Raw genomic sequence first — 16,913 nt, 5'->3', positions numbered from 1 at the left:
GGTTGTTATGCAGGTCATATAGATGCTGGAGGGTTGAGTGAGAAAGGAGTTACATTAGAGTAACTTAAGGAGAGACAGTGAGGCTGATCCGCTGGACTAAAGTGGGGAAATTTAAGAGAGATGGCCTAAGGCGAGGTGACCTGGTGAAAATTAAGTACCCGTATTTAGGGTTAAGAAATTGTTTATGTGAGACAGAACTGTGATTTCATAGGGAAATAGAGAGCACATGAAGGTGGAGGGAGTTTGTATATTTATGCATCTCACTTGGTAGTTGGCATTGTAAAAGGTGCTTATGTGGGAGTGTTACAGATAAGAAAACAATGATTTGCCTTCCTAATATCTCTTAAGCTTAGGTTATAAATGCAATACGACTTTGTTATGACATGCCTGGAGCAGGGTAGGTGGCTGCAGTGGATAGAGCGCTGGACCTAGAGTCAGGAGGATGTGATTTCAAATCCAGTCTCAGACATATGCTAGCTATGTCACCCTGGGCAAATCATTTAACTCTATTTGCCTCAGTTTCCTCATCTTTGAAATGAGCGTAGAAGAAAATGGCAGAACACTCCAGTATCTTTGGCAAGAAAATCCCAAATGGAGTCATGAATTAAAAACGACTAAACAGCAGCATAGTTAACATATAGAGTTAGATGTACTATAAAAAATATAAAACTTAATTATGTACAGTAAAACCATGGCATTAGTGCTTTCTCCCAGCCTTAGTATACGACAAGAAATCTGACCTTATAAAGTAGATTTGGAAACAATTGTCTTCAGCCCTGCATGTAGTTAACTGAGTTATTTACTAATAAAGAGGCAGAAATAATAAGAAATAAGAATAATTCAGAAATAATTTCTATTCACTTTGAAATTAAGCAGGAGACAGACTCTGATAAACATATGCTATCAAAATTATTTATTTTTTTAAATTTTCCATGATCCTCTCTAATCCTTATTTGGGCGGGAATGTTTCTTCTATCCATAGATCTGATAAGTAATTTTTCCATGTTTTTCTCCTTTCTGTGAAGTGACCTTTTATATTTAGATTATTTATCAATTTAGAGCTTACTCTGGAATAAAGTGTGAAATGTTGATCTAAATCTAATCTCTGTCAAACTGCTGTCCCAGTTTTCCTAGCAGTTTTTGTCCGATAGTGAGTCCTTATTCTAGTAGCTGGGACCTGTGTTTACTGAACTGAGAGTACTAGTTACATTTTCGTCTGTATTGTGCGTACCTAATCATTTCCACTGATGGCGCTCCCTATTTTTTATCCAACATCAGCTTGTTTTGAGAATCACTACTTTGAGATCTGGCACTGCGAAGCCTCCTTTGTTCTCACTTCTTTTCATTATGTTCCTTGAGATTCTTGACTTTTTCTGCCTTCATATGAATTTGTTTTGTTTTATAGTTTGGTAAAGTAATTGTTAGCTTGGTTGGTATGGCATTGAATAAGTAAGTTAATTCAGATTGTATTGTCATTTTTATTATATTGACTTAGCCTATCCTTGAGCAGTTAATATTTTTCCAATTATTTAGGTCAGTCTATTTCTATAGATAGTGGCTTGTAGTTGTGTTTGTATAGCTCTTGTGTATATCTTGGTAGGTAGACTCCCAATTATTTTATATATTCTGAAGTTATTTTAATTGGAATTTCTCTTTCTTTCTCCTCCTACTGGGTTTTATTTGTATCACATAGAAATGTTGATAGAAACATGTGGAGTTATTTTAAATCTTTCAAATTTACTGAAGTTACATATTTCCTTTTTGTACCTGCCTAGACTAGTTGAGATGGGTAGAAGCAAAGAGGAAGCCTTATGTTACCTCATGGGAATACTGTGCTTTCTGGATAATTGATTTGATTGCATAAAAACACCCAAATGATGACATCAGTTCTGGCCTACATAGAAAACATTCAGAAGAGAGAGAGAGAGAGAGAGAGAGAGAGAGAGAGAGAGAGAGAGAGAGAGAGAGAGAGAGAGTGTGTGTGTGTGTGTGTGTGTGTGTGTGTGTGTGTGTGTTTATCATCCTTCCATAAGAAAATGGAGAAGTATAACCTCTCTCTCCTCCTTTAGCTGTCTAGGGTTAAGGAATCCTAATTGGGGAGGGGAGAACTATGGAAAGAGACTCCCCCCCCCCTTTGTCTTAAATGCCTTCTTCTCTCTTTTCTTGTCTATTTGTTTCTTGCTGGTTTTTCAAGACTTGGGCACCTCAAATTCTGTCTTTTCCACAAAGCCTTCTCTTGATTTCTAAAGCCCTTATTTACTTCTCTATCCTCTGAACTCCTATGGTCATTACATCTGACTACACAATTTAGCACTTTTTACTTTGGATGTTGCTCTTTGAATTTCAAAGCCAAATGCCATGCCTACTGTACCTTTCGTAGTTGAGTTATTTGCTTTAGATTTTCCTTCCTAAACCAGATAGCTTCCTAGTGACATGAAGACACTAGGTGCTCTTCTCACTTCTGTAGCTTATTGCCCAGACCCAGATGATCTGAAACTGTCAATATCTGATACTCCCTCTCCTCACCCCTAATTCCCCAACAAGGGTATCTACCAGCTCCCCTTATATGAGCACAAGCTCACAATACTGTATAGAGCTCTACCTTAGAGCTGGGCACACAGAAAGTAATTATATGTACATCCCCAACTCCCGCTCTAGAGAGGGACCCTCCTTCAGGGTCTGTAAAATGAGAAGACTTGTATGAACTGATGCAGAACAAAGTGAGCAGAACCAGGATAATAATTTATACTATGGCAAGAACATTGTAGAAATGAACAGTTGTAAGAGCCTTAAGATTTCTGAGCAATACAATGATCAACCACAATTCCAGAGGATTGATAAAATGAAGCATTTTACCTACCTCCTAACAGAAAGGTGGTAATGGATTAATTATGCAGAATGAGATACATAATTTTGCCATGGTCAATATGAGGATTTTTTTTGCTTCACTATGCATATTTGTTAGAAGAGTTTTGTTTTTTCTTTCATTTTTTCCAATGGGGAGAAGGTGGGAGGGAAAGAAAAGAAATGCTTGTTAATTAAAAAAAATATTTAACTTAAAAAAACCCACAAAATTTTGGAGAGCTCTAGAAGGGAGAGAAGAAGAGCAGATTATTCTAGTAGCCAGGAAAATAGAGATTTTTAAGTCTCTGCTACTTTGTTTGGGGATTTAAAACAACTAAGAAAATTAGTATAGTTGATTGCAAAATTACTTAAAAGCCTTTCTCCTGCAACACACACATTCCATAACCTTCAGCTCCAGAATTTTAGATTATTTTTGTTATTGTTTTTTTGGCCAATCTCATCTCTGCCAAATGAGGGGCTGACAAAGAAAACATCAAGGGAAACAAATGAGAAAGAAACATCTGACAATTTAATTAAGGCAAGATGTATGTGTATGACCCTTTGTTGTTTCAGTGCTAAGATGGATTATTGTTTCCTTCTTAAAGGACTGCTTTTTTCACATTTGAAACCAGTAGTAGTAGTAGCAATGAATTATAAGTATTTAAGTAATGCATGGATGTAGTATTTATTCTAATGTCCCTTTGGATGGCTTTCCTGGTGTTTTCCATGCTGTTTTTTTCTGCTTTACTCCCATGCCCATTATCACAGCTTTGGCATTTGTGTCATTAACAAACTATTATTTTGTGAGAAACTGAATTAAAGGAAGTGAACAGCAAAAATGAGGGTACAAGATTGCTTATTGGTTTACCACATCCCCTTTCTTATGGAAAATGAAGGAAAGGATGTAAGAGCCTGCCAATACTGATCTTCATACATTGTGACAAATGTTTAGGTTGACAGATTAATGTTCAATTCACTTTATTACAATTCAGGGGCCATTTATTAAATATCTATTATGTGTAAGACACCGTGCTAGTCACTTTGAAGACAAAGGCAGAAGAAAGGAAAGAAAGAAGGAAAGGAGAAAGCAAGGAAGAAAAGAAAAAGAGAAAGAAAGATAGACATAGGAAAGAAGGAGAAAAGAAAGAAAAGAAAGGAAAAAGGAAGGAAGGAAGAGAGAGAAAGAAAGGAAGGAAGAGAAAGACCCTGTGCCCTCAAGGAACTTAGATGCGCTCAAAAGCCAGGTATGTTATGCTTCCTCTCCCCCTCCAGTTCTGTAACTTGACTCTATCAGAAGGGATGTGAAATTTGACATTTCTGGTGCTTTAGGATCCTCATCTTACATAGAATCTTAATATTTTGGAGTAAAAAATATTTGTAGACCATCTAGGCCAGCTTCCTTCCCATTCTGTAAATAAAGAAATTGATTCTTATAAATGTTAAATGACTTCACCAAAATTATGTAGCCAGTGAGCCATGAGGAAGCAATGCTCTGACTAATACAGAAATACAAATTAAAGCTCTAAGGTTCTACCCCATACCTATCAGATTGACAAAAATTGCTAATAAAAAAAGGAAATTAGCAAATGTTGGAGGGACAGTTGGAAAATGGGTACATTAATTCGCTGTTGGTGGAATTGGGAATTGGTGCAGTCATTCTGGAAAGCAATTAGGAGCTATTCTCTAGAAGTTACTAAACCATGTGTCTTTCTTTACTGAAAGGTGGTGTCTTTCTGTTACATTGATGCTTCTTATATATAGTATATGCTAATTATAAAATATCCCCTAATTCCTTAATTGGTTCTTAAAAATGCTATATGAACAGAGATACAGTCTGCTGTAAATCTGCAATTTGGTTCCTTGAATGAGCAAAGTGTTTTGCTCTCATTTTTCCATAATGGTCAAATTGCTTTTTTTTTTTTAGAAATTATAATGGGATAGAACTAAGGAGGGTATTCATTGTTCTGAGGCAGCATTTCCTAGCCCTTAGAGTTGCCTTTTCTACCTGCCTCTTCTCCCGTGTTGATTTTCAGTGCAAATTAAAGGATTCCTAAGCAGTTGGGAGGCCAGCTAAAATGGGAACCGTATTTATTGGGGCAGCCAGAGGAGATGGAAGAGAAGGCGAGTAACCTAAGATGTTATAGTTAGAAGGGACTTTAGTGGTAATTTATTCTAACTCCCCATTTTACAGATGAAGAAACTAATGCTTAGAGTTGTTGAGTGCCTCACCGGGGTCATAGGGGTATTAAAGTATCTGTGCTGCTTACCCAGAGGGTCACTGGAAGAGCTCATTCAAGTTCAGAAAGAAGTGATAATGTACTCTCCTGAGAATTAATCTTTCTTCTAACTCCTCTAACAGATCAGATTTAACTGTAGAACTAATGAGGCCGGTAGACTAAACAAATATTTCATTGCTTACTAAAGTGTTTCTCAGTGTAGCAAAATGAGGCTGACTGCATTTTAAAATAGATTAGAAAGGAATGCCTCAATACTATAGCTTTTGTTTAGAAAAGTTTTAGATTTAACAAAATGTTCCTTCAAAATTATCCTAAAACCTTGGTTTTACGTGATACCAGTGCACAAAAGTTAACACATTTGTAAATACAGCATTTCAAAAGGAGAAAATAGGAAAATAAAAGCTTTCGTTATTCTTATACACACTGCTTTGGAGTCTTGCTCCTGATTTTGTTTCTTTTGTTAAAAATAAGTCAAAATTTTAGAAAACAGACCCATTCATTTTGAGAGTTAATGTTTCAGAAATCATGCTGACAGGCACAGACCCTGTTCCCTGCTTTTTTCTTTTCTTTTTTTTTAACCAGAGCAAATACATCAATGAGCTTCTGAATTTGGAATTAGAGACCCTGAGGTACAACTTCCAACTCAGCTACTTTTAAACTGTGATCTTTCTGCTCTCTAGACTCCAGTTACTTCACCCATAATATGAAGAAGTTTGAATTAAATCAGAGTTCTTAACCTTTTTTGTGTCAAGGACCGCTGCAGAAATGTGGTGAAACCAGGGGATCCTTTTTCAAATAATGTTTTTAAATAATTGAAACAAATGCTAATATTCTCTTAGAAGTTACTGAAAGCAAGGACATAACTTTTTTTTTCTTCCCCATCCAAGTTCCTGGACCTCTCAAAATCAATCCATGGACCCCCATTCCTTCCAGGTTAAGAACTCCTATATTAAATGGCCTCTAAAGTCCCTTTCATCTTTAAATCTTTGACCCTATGAAATTCAAACCTTTATTTAAACTGAATAATAATGGCATTCCCCCAAAGAAGACAATCATAGACCTTTAGCCTATGAAATCTATTTTTAGTTTGGAAATTATGGCATTTTTTTTTTTAGTTTTTCTGCGCTTAGGAAGTATTTGTAAATTGATATTTGGACGAAATTGCATTTTCCTGAAATGGGGCTCTATTAACTTCTCAGAAGCATTTGAAATCCAGGCAGTTCCCCGATCTAGGTCCCCAGGGGTTGAATGTAGAGGTTCCTCAGTACTGCTTCCTTAATTATCATATCAATTTGCTACCCTCCAGTTTATATTGAGTAGATTGTAAGCTTCCCAAAGGCAGGGACTGTTTCCATTTTGTCTTTCAGTCTCCTTTGCCTAGCATGTAGTAGATGCTTTGACATTGATCCATAAGTAACTTTTAAACTGTTCTTTGATTATTTTGTTTCGCTGATTAAAATAGTGAGGGAAGCCACCTTAGTCATTCATTCAACAAATATTTATGGGAAGAATGTTATATGTGCAAAGCATCACACTAATTAGGGGAGATGTAAGTATTATATAAGATACAATTTCTGTTTTTAAAAATAATAGTTAATATTTCTATATCACCTTAAGGTTTTCAAAGCACTATGTAAGTGTTGAATAATACAATCCTCATTATAATTCTGGGAAGTAGGTGCTATTAACATCCCCATTTTACAGATAAGGAAACTGAGGCAGAGGGAGACTAAATGATATGCCCAGAGTCATGCAGCTAGTATCTAAAGTAAGATTTGAACTCCAGTGTTCAGACTTCCTATCCAGCATTATATCTAGTGAGCCACCTAGTTGCCTCAATCTCAGGCTCCAAAGGGAAATGAGGTAATGAATTCGCCTCACTAAGCCTTTAAAGAAAGGCTAGATGATGACTCAGCAGGTATGATTGTAGAGAAGTTTTTTTGTTCAGAAATATATTTCGCTAGAATGACTTTTTAGGTTTCTTTTTTTATGTGTTTTTTTTTAAATACAAACTTAACAACTATTAATAAATATAAACTATTTCTTCCTCTTCCAAGAGAGATGCTTCTAACAGGAAATCTTCTACCACTAGATAGGTCCAGAGCTTAATTGAAAAACTGCCAGAATTTCACTTGTTATTTAAAGTCCCCAGAGATTTGGTTAGCTTATTGGTTAGCCAATTATGCCAGTCCCTTCATGACCCAAGTAAACAAGAGTCTGCACTTTTAAATCGGATCTCGAGTTAATAGAAAACCTTATTTATATATTAAAAAAAACAACCAAAAACAAAAAAAAACCCTGATCATATCTGTTGATTGAGCTGGGGATGTAGAACCCCCACATTACATGCAAAATTATATTTTTTCATTGACTTTTCCTTAAAATTTTGAAGTGAATGCCTATTCCTACCCCATTCCTTCCCCGATCCCCCTAGTCCTCCATTTATTTGTGGCCTGGAAGTTCTTAGATGTTAGAGTAGATTGAGCTCTGGATCTTGGAGTGAGGAAGACCTGAGTTCTAATAATGCCTTAATCATTTACTGGCTAGGTGACCCAGGGCAAGTCATTTGACTTCTCAACCCTCAGTTTTCTCATCTGTAAAATGTGGATAATAATAGCACCTACCTCACAGGGTGGATGTGAAAATTTAAAATGAGGTAACATGTAAAAGGCTATGCAAACCTTAAAACACCATGCAAATGCTTGCTATTTTTGTTGTTGGTGTAATTACGATTGAAAACTTGGGGTGTGTGGAGTACCCACTCTGGCTAGGTCCTACCAGATTGGGAAGACTTCAAGCACGCGCCCAGCAAGGTACTCAACATCTCTCATGGAAGGACCTGTTTAGCTAAGCATCTGATTCCAGGAGAGGTGATTCATTTTTTGGCTGTAGCATTTTTTGAAAATGACGTGCTAAATTTGAAGGGAGGGAAGAGTATTAGCACTAATGAAATTCTAGGTCCTTAACATAGGGAAGTATTCCCATGAGGAAAACTTGGCCAGACAGTCATTTCCTTATACTTACACATCACCAATTTTCATTTAAAAAAGTATTATGTCTGTGTTGATTTGTGTGCATTTAATTCTCCCTAAGTCCTTACTTAACTGAATATGTACAAAGCAGTTATAAAAAAAATTCATCATTGCTTTGTAATACTTCTCGTATAATGGATGGTAATACTTCATACGCTGCAGCAAAAGTTAGCAGATGTTCACGTATGGTAAAGCTTTGGTGTCTCATTAGCCTCCTACATCAATTTATTTCTGCAAATGGGATCCTCTATCAAGATGTATTAATAAATTATAGACCAGCTTCCCAGAATTGTTGGAACTCCTCTTGCCTAACTCATTATGTTATTAAGGACCCTCAAAGATGGCTGGTTAAAGACCATATGTCCAAATGAGTGCTGGCCTTTGTAGTCAGCTGTGAATATAAAAATTACTGCTAGTGGGATTTTCCCGTCCCTGAAATTACCTGGACATTATCAGATTTGATTAGTGTTTCAGGTCCCAGAATGAATGTTATTTTGAGAATGGAGCTGGATTTCCATCATCTAGTGCAGTTACAGAAGGTCATGACCTGGTAGGCCTCATAGGCTTGGTGAACCTGGGGAGAGAATGATTAAAAGGCTGTCCTGTTAGATGGTGGCCTGGGCAGAACCAGATGTGTTAGACTTTTAAAGGCCCCATGGACTCTCTCAAACCATGAGCAACTAACTGGGCTGGCCCTGAGATTGCTGATGCTATAAGAAAAAAAAAATAGTTGGGAGCTCTTAGACAAAGTATGTCCAATGTCTGCACCCACCTCAGTTTTATAACCTGTCTCCTCACTGCCCTGTGTACTGCATGACCTAGGTGGCATAGGAGGTAAAGTAAATGAAATAAATTTAATTCTCTGTTTTCCAGAAAAGTGTTATTTGCCCTAGGTTAGAGACTGTAAAGTTCCCTATGAAACTTTTCTGCTACTCCTTGGAGAACAACAGCTGTGAAGCAGTGAAAAGGTGTGGTGCTCGGTTCTCATAAGGCTCCTGTGCCAAAGGCCATTCATATAAATAAGGCACTTCCTTGTGGCTTCTTTGCCACTCCCTATTGCTTCTCTACCCTGACTGCCTTTTCATCTGTGATATCCTCATGCACCAACCATGATTCTCCTTGTGTCTGAGTGCTAAATAGCCTGCATCTGTCTCTGTCTCTTGTTTTGGTGGTTCAGTAGTAGCCAACTCTCCGTGACCCCATCTGAGGTTTTCTTGGCAGATACTGGAGTGGTTTGCGATTTCCTTCTCCAGCTCATTTGACAGATGGGGAAACTGAGGCAAACAGGGTTAAGTGACTTGTCCAGAGTCACACTACTAGGAAGTGTCTGAGGCTGGATTTGTACTCAGGTGTTCCTGATTCCAGTCCCAGCGCTTTCTATCTCTACTGATTCAGAAAGAGACAGAGAATTTGGGGCCATTAGAATGGAGGCATGAACAGTAATCTAATCCAACCCTCACATTTTGTGAATGACAAAAAATAAGTCCAGTCTAAAGGAGGATAAATCACCTGTCCCATTGTGGTTGTGTTAGAGCTAAAATTTGAACCCTGGTCTTTTCCAGAGAGAAGTTTGAAGTACTTTGTAGAGACAGTGTGCAGTAATGAAGAGAGTGTTAGGCTTGGAGTTGGAAAATCTGGATTCACATCTTGCCTCAGACTAGCTGACCTCAGCAAGTCACTTGACCTCTCTGTTTCTCAGGCAACTCCCTAGAACTTTTCTACAAATCTTAAGCAATCAACTGAAGAGCTTCCACAATGGAAATTCACCTTACCTAATGGTGCATTCAGGCTCCTCTGAATTAATCCAATTACTAAAAGCTACTACGAATGGAAAGATCTCTCCTACTAATTAACCTAGAAGCAGTACAATAGTTAGAGATCTGTCTTCAGAGCCCCAAGGACCTGGGTTCAAGCTTGATCCTGCAAATCTTACATCCTCACAGTGCTCTAGGAAACATTCTGTTCCAAGACTTGAACGTTGCAAGGAAGGTGCCACCTGAATTAGTAGAGGGAGTGTCCTCCTTTTGGAAGAGTTTCTTATTAAAAATCACAGATCCTAGTCCCTATCCCTGACTCTTAGATCTTGATGAAAATACCACATTTTGTAGGTTATAGCTAGGAGGGGACATGGGAAGCATAGTCCATTTAACTCTTCACATGTATTTTAACATATGATGTGATGACTTTTATGCTCTAAGTCCAAAGGTTAGACACAAGTGTGAAGATCAGGACTGCATATCAAGGAGAAAGAGATCTGGCTTTTTTTCTAATGGTGGTGAATTCTGACATAAGATTTTTTTTGATGTCATCATGAGCTTTTATTTATCCCATAGGATGTTACATATTCTATTGATTTTTAGCAGATCTGAGTTTGGGGAGTAAAATGTGGCAAAGCTTAGGCTGCATTGTATAAGTGCTCCCCAAAATGGGCTCACGTGGATCCTCCATCCAACTGTGGGGTGGTGGTGTTGAAGCTGTGAACCGCAATTGCACTGTTAATTCTAATCATTGTGCTGAATTATATTCAGGTTACTATACTTTAAATAAGGAAATCGGTAACTTTTGTTTTATGTTTTATCTAGAATAGAATTTCTAGCTTTTAAATACTTACTAGCAAAAAACAAACAAAAAAGCACCAATCCATAAGGTCCCCACTAACATTCTTTTCCACAACACTTAATTAATACAGACCCTTAGTGTCCTCCCTCATGCCCTCTTCCTCCGAAATGAAATGCCAGTTCCTAAGAAAATGATGTTTTTCTATATACTTATTTGGGCAGCTAGGTGGAGCAGTGGATAAAACTCAGCCCTAGAGTCAGGAGGACCTGAGTTCAAATGTAGCCTCAGATACTTACTAGTTGTGTGACCCTGGGCAAGTCACTTAATACTGCTTGCCTCAATTTCCTCATCAGTCAAATGAGCTGGAGAAGAAAATAGCAAACCACTCCAGTGCCTTTGCCAGGAAAACCCCCACATGGGGTCCCAGAGAATAAAACACAACTAAAAGTATTCAACAACAACAAATATGCTTACTTTTTTTTTTTTTGGTTTAGACTGGACATGTATGGATTCATCAGGTTAGAGAACTCCTGATATGGCAGCTCCTACCAATGCAGACCAGTATCTGCTCTACAACTTGTACTTTTAGAGAATTGTCTGGGGCATTAAGAGATTAAGTGACTTGCCCAGAATCTCATAGCTAGGTTGTATCAGAAGCAGGATTTGAACCCAGGTGTCTTCTGACTCTCAGTCTAGCTCCCCATCCATCATGCCCTGGCTGCCTCTCACATTCTCACTTATGTTAGTTTATCTAGAAGGTAGCCAGGTAGTGGTACAGATGTTTAAGAAACAAAATGTTTCAGTGGCTACTTGGTTTTTCTCAAGGTTTTCTTCTAACAGAGGGGCCATATTGAAGGAAGAATAATAAATCCTTAAATCTGATTACTCACTTGTGTCCTGCTTTAATTATATTTGTTGTTTTTCATCCCTTAGATTTATATCTTTATTTTTTATCTTGCTTTTAATCTTCCTCTTGCATATTTCTGTCTAAATTTAGATTTTTCAGGGAATTCCTTCATTTTTTTTTTTTTTTACTAATAGTGATATTAATACTTTCCCATATCAAGGAAGAAACTGTACAGGTTGTCTTAGTAAGCGACATTTTAAAAAAATTATTCTTCATCTTTGAAGGAGGAAGAAAGCACTTTTTGAGAAGTGTCCCCATACCCCAACCCCAAGATAGTCAAATGTCTTGGTCCAAATACCTTTACCATCTTCCTGAGCCTCGGTTTCCTGGTTGACAAAAATGGAGATAAACATATTACTTGTAATACCTACCTCACTGGGGCTCAAATGGAGATAATGGGTGTCAAGCACTTTGCAAATTTGTAAAATGCTACTTAAATGTCAGCTATGATCTGTTATTATAAAATGCCAGGCCAAGAAACTAGAATGATGGGAAAGCACTGATGGTTTCTGAGCAGAGGATAATGTTGTCATCCCTAAGCATCAAAAAAATGACTTTGGCAGCTTTGTGAAGGATGGATGGGTTAGAGAGGGGATTGCCTGAAGGCAAAAAAACTGGATAGTAGGCAGTATGGGGAGGAAGGGGAGAGGGACGTACATGAGTGATAATAATGGAGATAGAATCTGTAGGATCTGACAGCTGAGAGGGGAAGGGGGAAGTAGAAAGAAGAGTCAAAGATGACTTCTTTAGGGAGGGAAGGTCCAGAATACAGTTTGAATTGATTATAAATGAGTACACTGAAGTGACACTGTTGTCCTCTGGCATTAATGCAGCAGAAGATAAACCTATATGTATTTCAGTGCTGGGCACAGGCAGATTACGCAAATCAGCCAGGAATTTCCTGCCATAATGGAAATAATGTTCCTGTTTTACTAGGTAGGGCATCACCTGTGCTTTCTTTGCCTTGAGTGGGGGTGTTGAGTGGAGTAGAGGGCAATGAGGCAGAAACTTACGTATAGCAACCTTGGCTAAAATACAAGGAATTTTTTTTTCAGTCTGAAATGAATCTATTTCAACTTAATTTATCATGTTTGTGAATGGGTGCGGGATTTGTTCCAGACCTCATCACAGCAGATAGTGTTGGGTCTGGAGTCATGAAAACCTGAGTTAAAATTGAGTCTCTGACCCTTACTAGTTGTGTGATTCTGGGCAAGTCACTTAAAGTGCCTCTGTCTGCCTCATTTTCCTGAACTGTAAAATGGGGATAATAACAGCACCTACCTTGTAGGGTTATTGTGAGGGTGAAATGAGGTAATAGTTGTAAAGCATTTAGCACATGGGCTAGAATGCAATAGATGCTTTATAAATTTCCTCCTATTCTTCCCCCTCTACCCCCCCGCCCCCAGCCACCAGCATCTTTTCCCTGCTGGAGAAAAGGCCAGAGTGTTTGCTGTATTGGATAGGATTCTGGAAGTCAGGAAGATCTGAATCTTAATCCTACCTCAGACACTTACTGGGCAACTAAGTGGCACAGTGAATGGAAATCCCAAATGGAATCATGAAGAGTCAGACTTGACAGAAATGACTGAACACCCACAACAGTCACAACAGACACTACTAGCTGGGATAGACTGAGCAAGTCACTAAACCCTTTTCAACTTTAGTCCTCTCCATCTGTAAAATAGGTGTAATAATAACACCTACCTCCCACAGTTGTTGTGAGGCTGAGATGAGAGAGTTATATAAAGTGCTTTGCATACCTTAATGTGTTACATAAATATTAGGTATTTTTATTATAGTGTTTCCAAATAAAACAGTTTGATCAAATTAAGCTTCTGCAGGACATGATACTAGCATCATGAAAACTCAAGGCACATTGTTAAAATTCTGAAGAATTTGTTTTTAATTGCATGTTGTGGAATTCATACGAAGTGGCAGCTACTTCCTCTTGCATGAATTAGACTTGAACCACACGTTTGTAATGATAACAGATCTGTATGGAGTAGGTAAACATAATGTATCTGTAATTTCACTGGTTATCTGTAATTTATGTATAATTTAAATTGAACCTTTCTGATCACAGCGATCAAATCTCTTTTTAAGTCATTCTTATTTCCCCTTAGTGTCTTCAGCATATTATTGAAATCATTGAAATTATCATTTTCCTTCCTTTCAATGATGATTGTCCTGAAAATGCAAAATGCGTGCTGTGTTATTGTCTTTATTCTGTAGTGTTGGCTATTGTATTTGGCTCTTAGAATATGTTAGTTTTCCCAGATGTACCTTGGAAAATCCAGTTTTTGTTTGCAGTGATTATTCATGTAAGAAAGATCTTTTCTTAATCCTTTGCTTCAACTAAGTCAACATGTCATATTGACAACCCTCCCTCCAAATTTAATAATTCTATTGTGTTAAAATGCTGTCATCAGCACAGACTTAACCTTGCATCAATAGCAGTTCACATTTCTTATTTATCTACATTACAAATAGAAACATTAATAATTAAGGCTGTCAAAATGAAATCTTTATAAATGACTGAATCAGATGCTAAATGTTAAGTGAAACCAACAACACATCCTTCCTTTGCTATTTTTAATAGCAATTAACCTTTTTTTGTAAGTAATTTGCTCTTGTATTATTTAGAGTTGCCATAAAGACAAAATATCTAGGATTTTATAAATCTAATGAACATTATCCATTCTTTTCATTAATGGCAGTAAGTTGATATTTAATATTCCAAGCACTAAAATAGACATTCAGTTTGTATGAACACAAAACATATTTTACAAAATTCTGCTTTGTTAAAAATGATAGCCTCTGATGTAAAGGTTATGAATTAAACTGGTCTAATTCTAGATAGATAAGAATGTGCATCACAAAACTGTGCTTATAAGTAAGCATCAAGCGTCCAGTCTTATTTAAGAACTTCATTAGCAACCTTAGGAGGAGTAAACATGATCTTAATTAAACTCACAAACAATACTAGGGGTGTTGAAAGCTCTAGGAGGAACCATAAAATTAGATAATGCTATGTAAAGAGGTTTTTAAATACTTATGTGTGTTCATGTATATATGATATAGAGGTATATGAGACACATAATATGTTTATAAATATATGTCTTTGTGTGTTTGTGTAAATACAAATACATAGAGCACTTCATTATCATGACAAATCTTTTAGCAGTATTGATCCAGTAGCTTCTTGTATATCTATACTTAGCATATGTACACAGAAGATATTACATATCTTCTGTGTACACATATATGTGTGTACCTATATAATATATATATACTACTAATGAGGGGAGAATAATTAATAACAAACATGCTAGAAGCTACTTGATCAGTTCTGCTAAAAGAAAATGAAATGTGTACTTTATTTAAAGATACATTTCAGAATTGCAGAATGTCAGAGTAAGAAGGGATCTCAGAAACTAGCTAGTCCAACCTGTACCAGAAGAGGTATTCTCTGTCCACAATATACCTGACATGGTCCTCTAATCTTTACATAAAGAAGTACAATTATGGGGAATTCACAGTCTCTCAAGGTACTCTTGAATATCTCTTAGTGTTAAAAAGTTTTTTCTTATGTCAAAGCTAAAGGTGCCTCTTCACAGCTTCTATATATTATTCCCATTCCTACCTCTAGAGAGGAAGGAAGCAGGAAAGGAAGGAAGGGAAGAGACATTTATTAACCACTTACTGTATTCTAGGCATTGTGCTGAGCACTTTACAAATATCTCAAATATTATTTGATTTGATCCTCACAACAACTCTGGGAGGTATGTGATATAGCTATTCTTATCCTCATTTTACAGTCGAGGAAATTGAGGCAGAGAGAAATTAAGTGCCTTGCCAAGGGTCACACAGCTATTACATGTCTAATGCTGCTTTTGAATTCAGATCCTCCTGACTTTAGGCCTAGCACTCTTACCCACTATGCTTCCTAGTTTCCTCTGGAGTGTAGGTAGCGAGACAAATTCAATCCATTTTCCGTAGTATAGCCTTTCAAATACTTGAAGACAGCTGTCATGCCCCCTTGCCCCTTTTCTTCTCCAGGGTAATCATTCCCAGTTTTTTCAACCAATTGTCAAATGGTATGTGTTTGAAGTCTTTCACCACCTTGTTTGTCCTTTTCTTGATGTTCTGGCTTCTAATAGGTAACATGACGGCAATGTACAGGAATGCCTCATTATATGGCCGCTCGGCATGCAAAACTTCCAAATGTGAAATCAGGTGGTAGCTCAACATAGATCTCTAAAAAAACCAGGCATGTGTGTTGTCATAAATCAGTCACAACAGTAGAAAGAACTGCTTTCAGAAGACAAGGGAGTCTACGTCAGTCACCTGGGGATGGGGCAAAAAACTGCCATTCACCATGGGTTCTGTGAGCTAAATGAGACAGCTTTGCTGCCCCTCATAACTCTGTGCTCTGTTAACTATACAAATACCTTTATAACTCCGTGAACAAGTTTTTCCTACTTTTATCTACACACCTTAAGAAGGGACCTGAGATCTAAGTACTAGTCTGTCTATGACACAAGCAGATGCAAAGAAGTAAATGTTATTGCCATCAACCATTTGGATCATTCCTACCCTAGGGGGTGGTGGGGTCTACCTAGAGGCCAACCTCAGTGGGAATTTTTCTCTGTTACCCACAAAACCAGAAGATGTACTTACCTAGCTCTTTTATCTGTGTGTTGAGGAAAGTTGATGATGACATGGGTTAAAACCAACAGGGGTCACAAGTTTAAAAAAATGAGCTCTTTTCTGGTATTTTAATAAAAATTTAAACTTACCTTAGTGATACCTGTTAATTAACTCTGAGTGGGAAGTACTGTGAATTTGAATTCAGTCTACAAGAATTTTTTTTTAAAGGATAAGTGACAGAATACATTTATCTTAGGAGACAATGCCTGCTCTATTGACAAAAAGACACAGATGTGAATTTTGTTTCAATAATTAGATTTTTAATTAGTGTATCACTGTAAGATTGATAAGTCATTGCTCTTCATTGCACGATTTTGCATTAGAAATTACATGTAAACAAAGATGTTCCCCATAGTTCTGTGATTGATTTGAAAACTAAATTTATTATCTGGATAGAATGTGTCACATACTTTAAGAACAAAAAAGATCACTTTCCATTGTCACTCCATTGATGATGAGGAATATTAATGGTGTTACAGTTTATTAATTAGTTTTATTTTCTAGTAGACAAAATGCACTCTGACTACACAAGTGTAATCTATATCAAATTGCTTGTCTTCTCAGGGAGGGAGGAGGGGAAAGAGGGAGAGAATTAGGAACTCAAAATTTAAAAAAAGATGTTAA

General features: G+C 37.1%; 1 protein-coding gene across 6 annotated transcripts in view; it reads left to right on the top strand.

Moving 5' to 3' along the window:
- MAST4 (microtubule associated serine/threonine kinase family member 4) overlaps positions 1-16,913 on the top strand; it is a 781,800-nt gene that overhangs the window by 627,434 nt on the left and 137,453 nt on the right. The window contains exon 1 of one of the 6 annotated variants that reach the window (XM_078153165.1): positions 3,678-4,088. The exons of the other annotated variants lie outside the window; for them this stretch is intronic. Within the exon in view, the coding sequence (XP_078009291.1) occupies positions 4,072-4,088 (17 nt within the window). The 5' untranslated portion in view covers positions 3,678-4,071. Of the gene's footprint in view, positions 1-3,677; positions 4,089-16,913 lie in introns of those variants that run through there. 6 annotated transcript variants of the gene reach the window in all.

This window comes from Phascolarctos cinereus, unplaced genomic scaffold (genome assembly GCF_003287225.1).
Source record: "Phascolarctos cinereus isolate Bilbo 61053 unplaced genomic scaffold, phaCin_HiC Scaffold_4;HRSCAF=312, whole genome shotgun sequence".
Lineage (NCBI taxonomy): Eukaryota > Metazoa > Chordata > Mammalia > Diprotodontia > Phascolarctidae > Phascolarctos > Phascolarctos cinereus.
The sequence above is the reverse complement of the archived record's forward strand: the minus strand, read 5'-3'. Positions and strand labels throughout refer to the sequence as shown.